The sequence below is a fragment of the Arachis duranensis genome, chromosome 6 (genome assembly GCF_000817695.3).
Source record: "Arachis duranensis cultivar V14167 chromosome 6, aradu.V14167.gnm2.J7QH, whole genome shotgun sequence".
Classification (NCBI taxonomy): domain Eukaryota; kingdom Viridiplantae; phylum Streptophyta; class Magnoliopsida; order Fabales; family Fabaceae; genus Arachis; species Arachis duranensis.
This window is the reverse complement of record NC_029777.3, coordinates 104531950-104543636: the sequence shown is the minus strand read 5'-3', so window position 1 is coordinate 104543636 and position 11687 is coordinate 104531950. Positions and strand designations below refer to the sequence as shown.

Here is an 11687-nt window from a genome sequence, read left to right as displayed (position 1 = left end):
TAACAATTTTAATAAGTATTTAAACTAACAAAAATATAAAATTATTTCTAGGTATAGATACAACTACTTCAATTTAGGAATAAACAAAATTTATTAGTAAGTTTCTATAAATAATAATGACATTGGTCATATTAGTTTGACTCAAAAAATGAATATAATTCTAATTAAAGGACAAATTTTATCTCATACTTACTCAAATCAATTTTAACATAGAAATACGAGAGTTTAAAAATTTTATTCTTGAATTATGAGAAAAATAATATATATTATTTCTAAACTTATTTAAAAAATATATAGTTACGTAATGATATTTAAATATGTCTAAATATGTATAAAAAATATTTCTTTATTTTTTTGTTAAGAAATGGTTAAAAATAAAAAAAATAGGTGTACTAAATAAATATCAAATAAATATCATATTTAAAATGTGTTCAACCTAAATACAATAACTCAGAAAAGTATTTAGAATCTATTAGCAATGATATTTATTTGTCAACTGACAAAATAAAACAAAATAATAAATATAAAAATTATATACATGTAAAATTAATAACTAAAGATTATTAAATAATAATTTAATTAATTCAGTTAAATTCTCTAAGGATTTTCCAATTATAACTTCAAGCGAACGCAATTAGATTTAGAGGTGAGCGTTTTAACTTTTAAAAGAGACGAAAGTGAGTGAAGACAGAAGAGCAATGATGGTTCCCATGCCCCCCACGAATACTGTACAATACGTACCAGCCCACTGATGATTACAACGAATACAATTGAGAAATGAAGCCCATACAAGATGGCTTGGCAGTTGGCACCAGTGTCAGAAATACAAAGAATATTCCGAAATTCCACAATTCTCCTCTTCAACGAATATTCTAATTCCGGAACCCAAACCCAAACCCAGCGTCCCTTTTTTTTTAGTTTCCTCAAATCCATTCCGTTCCACTCTCTTTCAATTCCCCTCGTCATAACAGAAACAACCACTCAGCGTTCTCCTTCATTCATCCTCTTAATACACAAAACGGTGTCGTTTTGGAAAGGGGAATATCATATCATGAAGTTCTGGAAGATTCTCAACAACCAGATCGAGCAAACGCTTCCTGATTGGCGCGACAAGTTTCTTTCCTACAAGGATTTGAAGAAGCAGTTGAAGCTCATCGCGCCCGCCAAGGACGCCGATAACAACCCTCCCACGAAGCGGCCCAGGTTGGACGGAGACGGCGCCGCCGAAGATGGGGAACAAGAGGAGGTGGCGAAGGAGGTCAACGACTTCTTGAAGCTGTTGGAATTGGAGATTGAGAAGTTCAACGCTTTTTTCGTTGAGAAGGAGGAAGAGTACATCATCAAATGGAAGGTATCCGATCTTGATCTCTATGCATATTGTGTTTATTTTCCATCTCTAAAATTTAGGATATAATAGTGTATGTTGTGATGTTGTCGCTTTCAATTATAAAATCAAATCATTGATTGAAGAGTAATAACTAAATAAGTCCTTAGGATGTTTTAGTTGGACACTTTTGTCCCAAATCTTATTAGACATATCAGTTCCCCACTTCATATTCTCCCCATTAGAGACCGTGAGGGTTAGCTCGCCTATATAGCCGTTAAGTGTCACGATGTCACAATGGTTCATATTTCTGGGGGGATTAATCCGAGAATTTTAAAACAAAAAATTAGAGACCTACTTATCTTTTTCTCTTTAAATGACGGGGACTGATTTGACTGACGGGAATGGAGGTTGATTTGTCTGTCCACGTTGCACTTAACGGCCACATAGGCACAGTTAGCCTCTAACCATCCACGTAGGCATGTGCAGTTAGCCTGAAGAATTTGGGATGGGGGATTATATGTCTAATGGAGTAAAAGTTTGGAGCTTATAATTTAAGTCATTGATAGTTCAACGATAGTTTTCTCTTGAGAGAAATATTGTTTATGATGTGCTTGAATATTCAAACTTGTTTCACACTAGTTCTTGTTACAGTTGGCAAAGCTAGTGTCTAGTGATGTGAAAGGAGTTTCAACACTTCAAAGATTGAATTGTTATTTGATCTGAATCAAGTGCTAAATTGGGAGCAAGGTTGATTTTTCAGCCACCTTATTGCTAGTTTACTCCAATTTGCATCCCAGGATTGCTTTAATAACTAAATTTTAAGACCAGTGAAATTTAACATGGTAATAATTAATCTTGGTGTTTGTGGATGCTTTTTGTTGTTTAGCTTTTGTAATTCTTGGAGGGTGTGGGTTATAGGTTTGGTTTTCCGTAATGAAATTTACATTATGTTTACCATAAATTCCTTGCACACAAGGCATGTTATTAGATAGGCAGAAACTGTTCAGAAAAATGTTATGAGCTGGATTAGACATATTTTAAAGATCTTTTGTTTGTGTTTGTGATTCAGGAGTTGCAAGACAGGGTTGCCAAGGCCAAGGATTCAAATGTAGAATTGATGTCTGTAGGGAGGGAAATAGTGGATTTTCATGGAGAGATGGTTTTGTTAGAGAACTATAGCGCACTTAACTACACGGGTATTTTTCATGAGTTTAACTGTTTAGGTGATGGATTCTGTTTGTCATCTTTGAACCTGTGAACTGTAGTATAATAGTATTAACATGTGATAGATGACATAAAATGGCATGCAGGTCCTTGGAAATAGATTTACCTATATGATTTACTCTTCAAGCAAGTTATTCAAATCAGTCTCTGCCAGATAATGGAAGGACCCGCAAGAAATAAGCTTAAATGATTTAAAGGACTAATCACCAAATATTAAATTTGATTCATGGACTACTTGCTATTGAGTTTTCTTTTAATGAATTAAAACCCTAGTTTACTTTATATGTAGGCATATGAATCAGAGGGAGGAAAATCATAGGTTGTGCACTATTGATTCTTGGATACTTCTATTGGGGAGCTGTTGAAAACCAGTTGTTTCAATCCATGAGGAACTAAAAACTATTGATATATTGCATTGTTGATTTACTATCCATTTTCTTTTCTAATTTTTAGTTTTTTTTTTCCTTGGTTCTTAATGACTGAATGAAAGACTGCAATTTGAATTTGTCTTCTACTTCATACACTTGTGATGATGACTATCTCAGTGGCTCTCAGATCTTGTGACTAATTGGCACCTAAGTGGGAGTGAATGAACCCAAAATGAATAAGTAATATCAGATGTAGATAACAGAACACAGTATGACTACTTGGCAGAGGGGTAGTTATACTTTGAGGAAATGAAAACTTTGAACCTTTTATGAAATTTGATCAATGTATAAAGGGAATTTCTCAGGGTTAGGAGGGATATTGAAGATAAATGTTTAGAATGATTGGTTTCTTTTCTTTCAAATCTGATTTCCCCTTGTATGTATAGGTTTGGTGAAGATAATAAAGAAATATGATAAACGAACTGGTGCACTAGTTCGCTTACCTTTCATCCAAGACGTCTTGAACCAACCTTTCTTCAAAGTTGATGTGCTTAACAAGATTGTAAAGGAGTGTGAAGTGATGCTAAGCATCCTTTTCCCCAGAAACAGGCCTCCAGGATCATCGTTATCAATTAACGAGGATTATACGGAAGAAGGGTGCACCTCCATAACTACCAATGAAAGTAAAGCATCGCTAGCTCAGGTCCCTAAAGAACTTGCTGAGATTGAAAACATGGAGAACACATACATCAAACTAACTTCGTCAGCACTGCAAACATTGGAGCAGATTAGGGGTGGAAGCTCAACTGTAAGTATATACTCATTACCGCCTCTCGGTAGCAAGGCTCTGGAAGAGGAGATTGAAGGCAAATAACTGTCTCTCAAGGAGCGAGCAGCCTAGTAGTTTCTGTGAATAAAAAGCAAGATAGTAGGCTGTCTTTCTGCTCTAAACCATGCAGAGGCAAACATAGATCAGGGCAATAACACTAGATAGCCGCTGACTTTCCATCTCTTTTCTTCTTTCCTGTTCGACAATGCCATCTTGTGTTGTGAATCAAAGGGTGATTGGATGGAAATCTTGGCCTTTTTTCATGGAGCAATATCTGATGGTAGATGGATTATAATGCAGCCTGATTACTTTTTCCCACTTAATGCAAAATTTTTCTGAGGCTTTTAGGTTTTATGGACTGCTTAGCTGGTTAACTAAACTTTTTAGCACTTGTAGCTAATATCAATGTGTTAATTTGTCAGCATATTGTAGATATTCATGAGAATATTAGAGATGGATGAAAAGACATGAATATAATTTTGTACTGCATACTAATATATGGTATTGTTTTGCGGAGAAATTATTTGGTGTGCATCGGTAGCTACCTTACAAGCAAGGTCTTGGGGTGAATCTGAGTTTTTAGATGCAAAAAGAAGAAAAATGCTCATGTTCATTTGTTGCTGTAATAGATGATCCCAGCATCTGAATGCAGCAAATATAAGCTGCTAGGTTTTTCTCCAGTTAGCACAACATTCAGAAGCAACCAAATGAGAACTTTTTTTTATTTCCAAAATTAGGAGTGTCACTCGAACCTGAAAAACCTCTCTAGGTGAAGATGAGAAAATTATGTCATTTGAGCTATAGTTCATTAGCAACCAAATGAGAACTTGGTGACCTGTTTTGTTCAATTGTAATTATATGTAGAGATGGTTACATACTTAATAATCGCCTATGAAAGTTGGGATCTAAGATCTAATAGGTGAAAGGAATAACTCCATCTATAAATAGTCTCTTTTTTCCCATATTTCTTCAGCTCACATAGTCACATACCTCTTTTAAGGATTTATTATAATTATTATTTTCTCAAAGTAAGCTGATTTTACATATGAATATTGTTGTGAGAAGTTTATAGTGTTCTACACTATATTTTTAAAACAGAATAAAATCGATTTTTAAAGAAAAATAAAAAAAAGTATCAATTTTCTTTCCCTTTTTAGTCCATAAATACTTTCTTGTTCAAAATGTTTACACTATGAGCAACCCTTTTGTGTAAAACAACTGAAGCAAAATTTATCATGTTTCAAATAAACCAGCTAAAGGGATAAAATAAAGGATAATTCATCCATTATTATATATCCATTTTTCCTCTTTCTTTTTCGATGAAATAAAGGATAATTCATCCATCTCATGCTTCTGTTATGATGTTAGACACATTTGTTGCTTCATTATCTTCTTGTAACCTTTTTCATTGTGTCTGTCATAATGTTATGATGTTAATGTAATTTTCTTAGTGAAGTTTATACTCTTGCTGGTATTTTTTGGATACAAATGCAGGCTCTTCTTTTATCTAAGTTTATAGCCAAATTTGCATGTATGACAAAAGAAATGCATAAAATTTAGTTGTGCTTTACATAATATATGTGATATTTGATTGGAGAAGTTGGTCAGTAAGTTTAGTTGTTGCATGCACAATGCGGGATTCAAATTCTGACAAGATTGTAATTTTTCAGTTGTAGCTTTGATAAGTGTAGCATGTCCTCATCCCTTATTTTCCCATTCTTTTCTTTCCTTACATGAAGAATCTAAATTTACTTTTCCAAATTCGATCAAAGTTATATTATGGTGAGAAAATTAATAGTAATAATAATTGATATGCTCAGAGGGAGAGTCTAGGCACAGAATTTTAAAATAAATGGGGAAAAAAATGATGGTTCAAGTAGCCAGGCCCACTAGGCCATATTGGACCAAAGGAACTGCAGCCTGTTATCCCTCCACTGTTGGGAGTAGGAAGTGTTCGCTGCTCTGTGAAACCAGCCTAACGCTTTGCCTTCCATTTTAGGAACCAAGAAGCCCGAGCCTTCGCCCAGACCACCTGGCCCAACTCTCAACTTGGAGTGGGCGGGCCAGCAAAGAGCATCCAGAGACCCAACCCAGCTAGCCACAGAACTTGTTCCATCATTTTATTGCCCCCACTTGGGTCACAAGTTGGCATTACCCAACTCGGCGAGCAATATAACTTGTAAAAGTTATTATATATACTGAAAATATTCAACTTTTCCCCGATGTGATACTTCTAGAGCATTTCAAATCCATCTTTTTATAGGTTGAACAAAGAATATTTTATTTTGGAACAACAGAAACTATAACTAGTTTGTGATTGTAGCTTAGGTAAATACTGAGTACTGAAGTATGAATTTTAGCTTAAACATCACGATGCTCGTTTATACTTTATAGTATTGTTGTTCAGCATATTAAAATATTGAATTTTAGCTTAAACATTACAATGCACGATTAAGATTTTCCTGCTTTGATATTTGGAATTTGATCGTAGTAGTAACTAAACCCAAACTCAATTGTTGAGTAAAGTTTACAATCCTAAAAGGAAACTAGTATAGAGAAAAGGAATTTCCCCCTAATGGATAGTAATAATGATTAATCTGCTAAACGCTTATACAAACTTGTATAGAAATGACTGCAAAAACATTCTAGAGCCAACAACTATATGCAAAATTACTCTCTTTTATAAACAAAACATCAAGGAAGATTTGAAGGGAAAGCATTTATACATCACAAATTTACAATTTAGGAGAATTATTACCATTGATAGAGCCTAGATGAAGATGATTCCTTCAAGAACAATTGGAAATAACCACATTTTTCATATATCAGGCTATAGAAACGGTAAGCGCCTGTAGCTCAGTGGATAGAGCGTATGTTTCCTAAGCAGAAAGTCGTAGGTTCGACCCCTACCTGGCGCGTTTTTCTGAAAATTTACCTTTCTTTATTCTGTCAGTGCCAACCAACCATGCTTCGATATTTTTCAACCTTAAATACCACAACACAATTTACATGACCAACCTTTACAAGATCTACTACTAAAATATTTTGGCCAACCATAAACACCAAGAATGTAGCTTAATATAAAAAAATCATGCACGCTAATCCTTATGTTCCTTTTGTCTAGTATAAATAGAACCCCCCACTTCATCAGATCATAGTACCCCTCAACTCAAACCTTAAGCATCTAAAGACCTGTTTGTTTCTTTGTTCCTAGTTTAAGAATTAAGATGTCCTTAGTAGCAGAATCACCGGATTTTCTTCAAGTCTATTCTGATGGCACTGTGAAACGCTTTGCACCAGAAACAGCTCCACCATGTTTGGAACCATCCAATGATCCCAATGGATTCAGGTCCAAGGATGTGGTCATTGACCCATTAAAACCCATCACTGGAAGGCTCTTCCTTCCTCCTTCAGTTTCCTCCTCAGAGAAGCTTCCAGTGTTGGTTTATTTCCATGGTGGAGGCTTTTGCATTGGCTCCACCACTTGGCTTGGCTACCATGTTTTTCTTGGTGAATTCTCTGCCACTTCAAGGTCCATTGTTCTGTCTGTTGATTACCGTTTGGCTCCGGAGCACCGCCTTCCCACGGCTTATGAAGACTGCTACGCCGCAATTGAATGGCTTCGTGATCAAGTAAGCATCTATCTTGTAGTACAAGTAAACTCCCAAATTTTGTTCTTTGATTAGTATTTAAAGAGCAAAAGACATGATAATTCTTTTAATCCTTTTACATGTATAGAATAACAACAAATACAAGGTTAATTATAACGAGTAAAACTCACATGCAGTTTTCTTCGTGTGAAATTAATAGTTGAGAATACTTTAAACTCAAAGTAAGAGGCTTGAATTATAAATCCTACAAATAACAATATATAAACTTTATTTATAAATTACATATGAAAAAAAAATGAATGCAAAGCTGGTATTGCTAGAAGATATATACTTTAAAGTATTTGTTGATGATAGGCAAGCACAGAACCATGGCTCCAACAAGCAGAGTTATCAAGAGTTTTCCTCTCTGGGGACAGTGCTGGAGCCAACATTGCACATCATGTTGCTGTGAAAACAATTCAGAAGTGGGTGTGCCCTGTGAAAATCAAAGGAATAATGCTAATGCACCCTTACTTTGGTAGTGAGAAGAGAACTGAGAAGGAAATGGAAGATGGAGGTTCAGAAGATGTGAAGAGCAATGACATGTTCTGGAAGCTAAGCATACCGGAAGGCTCGAACCGCGACTACTTCGGCTGCAATTTCGAGAAAGCAAACTTGCCTGAGAGAATTTGGTCCAAGTTCCCAGCAATTGAGGTGCATGTTGCTGGTTTGGATTTCTTGAAGGAGAGGGGTGTGATGTATGCAGAGTTTGTGAAGAAGAATGGGGTGAAAGATGTGAAGCTTGTGGAGGCCAAGGGAGAGAAGCATATTTATCATGTGCTTGATCCTAAATCTGATGCAACAAGGTTGCTTCAGAAACAGATGAGCCAGTTCATGAAGAGGTTTTAGCATCAACTATGATGAGTATCAATGGAATATGTTTAAGCTTATTCTGAGAAATAATCCATAACAATAGTTGCACTAAAATAATGAGAGAGGTGTATTCTAAGCTTGTTATGTAGAGCTTATAATACACACAGATATTTATCTTATTTTCGTTTAGTTTTATGTTTGGTATAATTTTTAAAATCAAGTTGTTTGCATGTAGTAGGATATTTGTTATATTTGTTATTGTTATCAATAAAAAAAATTATTCATAATAGCCAGATGATAAGTGAAAGTCAACTTATAAAAGCAGTATGACACTACTTTTAGTATCCGGGGAGTTGGAACAAAATATTCTTAAAATTGATATAATATAATTAAATTATAAATGAATTATTGTGTTTAATTATTTAAAATAAGAATTAATTCGGTTTAAAATTGATATAATAATTTTGTTTTATATTTATAATAAATATTTTTTTATCATCATCAATAATTATCGTTAGATTGTCGTCAAATTTATGTGGAATTGCATATTTTTTTTCCGAAATATTTTTTATATTAATACCTAAAAGAAAAACTATATTTTATATTTTTAACGAACTAAATTATTTTTGACCGGTATCCAAATAATTCATATGCACGACGTTATACTTCGAAACTAACTTTTAAATATTCAAAATTTCACCTAATCAAATAACCATTTTTAGCACTTCTATAGCACTCGCGCACATCTCGGCCACTTCATACGCAGGTCAGTTACCATTAAGTTGCTTGAGCACATTTCGGCCATGGTATAATCAGGTCAGTTATCGCTATACAATGATAAATAGATGGCAGTCGCAGCTATAAAGCGTATCGAATTATACCACTTTCAAGTGATAGTTTTAAGAATAACTCTCTGATATTAAGAACTGATTTGAGCGTCGAAGTCCTTTTTGTAGGTTTGGCACACGGGTCAAACCACTGAGGAGCTTGTAATTGACACTAGGATCTTGAAGTTGAAGACTTTACTGGTGTTACTGAGCTATACCTCAGAGAACGGTTCCGGACGAGAGCATTTGACGCCCACCCTAAAAATAACCCCATGTTTTATTACCACTTCTCCTGTGTTCTTCCTTCTTTGCATAGTACTGAACCATGATGGACAACTCCATAGCTCCACCACCACTTCCAACTAATGTCGAGCTTTTAGCCATGAATGCTTCCCTACAGGCGGAGGTCCAGAGAATGGCCAAACTCCTGGCAGCCAAACAAAATAATGACAAGGTAAATGATGAGTGCTAGAATGTTAATAATGGCAACCCTAACGAAGAACCCCAGTCCGAATCAAACATGAAGTTGGGAGAAACACCTCATAAGACAGAAAGGCAAAGAACGAGTTTCTTTTTTGAAGAAATAATGAATTTTCAAATGCTAAAAAAAATTTACACTTCCAACAGCGTTGACACCATATAAAGGGATTAGAGACCCCACAGTGCATGTCACTAAGTTTAAGTCCATGATTTCTTAACGGTGCCTCTGACCCTATCTTGTGTCGATCTTTTTCCGCTTTCTTAGATGGAGCTGCTTTACTTTGGTTTTCAAATTTGCATGCAGGATCAATCTCCAGTTTCGACGAGTTTGTCGGACTCTTTATGAACAACTTTGCAGTGTCCAAAATCTACGTGCGAGATTCAAACTACCTAAGCACAATTAAGCAAGGACAACATGAAAGCTTGAAGGACTATATACAAGATTTACAACAGCAGCAATGGAAATACCAGATTTTCGACAGCAATAGCAAAGCCAAAAACACTGGCCGGGTTCAAAGATAAGGCAATCGGTCAAATTGAAATTGAAGAATTAAGGGAGTCCAGGAGGATGGAGAAACCAATACCTCACAAGGATAATGATAAGCAAAGCAGAATAAGCAACACCCGAGATGGCAAGAAACCGTTCAAATTGACACCAAAACTCGACTCCTACATGCAGTTCAACACAAAAAAGAAGGATATAATAAAGGAAATCTCATATGCCAAAATCATTAAGCCTCCTAGCAGGGCTAGAACGTACCAGGACCAAAAGTATGTTGACAAGAATAAACATTGTGCATTTCATCAAAAGTTCAGACATACGATTGACGAGTGTGTAGTAGAAAAGGACCTTTTGGAGTGACTGGCATGACAAGGATTACCGGACAAATATATTAATGGTCGAATACAGAGGGACACGGTGAGCCTCCCCATAGCAGCAGATCAATCGAATTCAGCCACGGTTGCAAAAAACAATGTAGGATGGTTTGCGCCGAATCCTCCTCCCCCGACAAGAAAAGTTATAAACTACATCTCAGAAGGATTTGCGTGCTGAGGAATTACAAGTTCAACCAGGAAAAGAAGTCACCAAACCATGCAAACTCTCACAGGGGAAGAAGCATAACAACATGACCCAACTAGTTCCGTGCCAAGTATCACCTTCAACAAGTCCGATTTTCAATCTAAAAGCTAGAATCTAGATGACCTCGTGGTAATTTCTGTAACTATAGGGGAAGCCACAGTTTGAAAAGTGCTAATGGATCCAGGAAGTAGCGTTGATGTACTATTTTTGTCAACCTTTTAGAAGATGCAGCTAAACAAGAATACTATGCAGCCCTCATCTGGAGAATTAGTCGGCTTCTCTGGTGAAAGGGTCCTAATAACAGGTGATGTATGGTTAAGGACGACTTTAGAGGAATATCCCCATTCAAAAACCTTAGATATCCAATATCTAGTGGTTGATTGCGTCAGCCCTTATAACATTATATTATGGCACCCATCCTTAAACTCTTTCGGTGCTATTGTTTCTACAATTCATCTATGTATTAAGTTTCATGTGCAGGATAATATCATTGCAACAATACACTCCGATCACAAGGAGGCAAGATAGTGTTATAATGCAGGATTAAAGGCCCAACCGTTAACCTCATCTCCAATCCAGCAAATCAACTCAGTATATAACGCTAATGATATACCAACGTTAGCAGAGCTCAATCCAAGATTCGATAAAGAGGTCCGACCAACACCAACTGATGATCTTTGCCAGGTAAAGTTAACTGACAATGAGTCATAATATACTAACATTGGCGATGCTCTGTCTACAGGTGAAATGCAAAGACTAATCACCGTGCTGCGAGCGAATGCCGACCTATTTGCATGGACCCTACGAATATGCCTGGATAGACCCAAATGTCATGTGTCATAGGCTTGCTCTAGACCCGAATGCCCGACTAATACGTCAGAAGAAACGCAACCTCAGAAGGAAAGAAACGAATCAGCAATACAAGAAACTCACAAATTGTTAAGTGCTGGCTTTGTTAGAGAAATTTGATTCACATCATGGTTAGCGAATGTTGTCATAGTGAAAAAGAACTCAGGAAGTGGTGCATGTGTGTAAATTTTACCAATTTGAACATAGCTTGTCCAAAGGACCCCTACTCATTGCCGAGA

The 11687-nt window shown here is 35.9% G+C and overlaps 2 protein-coding genes and 1 non-coding gene across 3 annotated transcripts; all 3 read left to right on the top strand.

The window, feature by feature from the left end:
* Positions 1–695: 695 nt before the first annotated feature.
* On the top strand, positions 696–4100 carry LOC107495354 (SPX domain-containing protein 2). The gene is made up of 3 exons (XM_016116481.3): positions 696–1351; positions 2397–2523; positions 3366–4100. The coding sequence occupies exons 1-3, from the start codon at positions 794–796 to the stop codon at positions 3791–3793; spliced, it is 1113 nt and encodes a 370-aa protein (XP_015971967.1). The 5' UTR covers positions 696–793; the 3' UTR covers positions 3794–4100.
* A 2493-nt stretch (positions 4101–6593) lies between these two features.
* TRNAR-CCU (transfer RNA arginine (anticodon CCU)) lies at positions 6594–6666 on the top strand. The gene has a single exon. It is a non-coding gene; the product is annotated as a tRNA-Arg (tRNA).
* A 309-nt stretch (positions 6667–6975) lies between these two features.
* Positions 6976–8247, top strand: LOC107495262 (probable carboxylesterase 17). Its single transcript, XM_016116372.3, has 2 exons — positions 6976–7380; positions 7714–8247. The coding sequence occupies exons 1-2, from the start codon at positions 6976–6978 to the stop codon at positions 8245–8247; spliced, it is 939 nt and encodes a 312-aa protein (XP_015971858.1).
* Positions 8248–11687: the final 3440 nt, after the last annotated feature.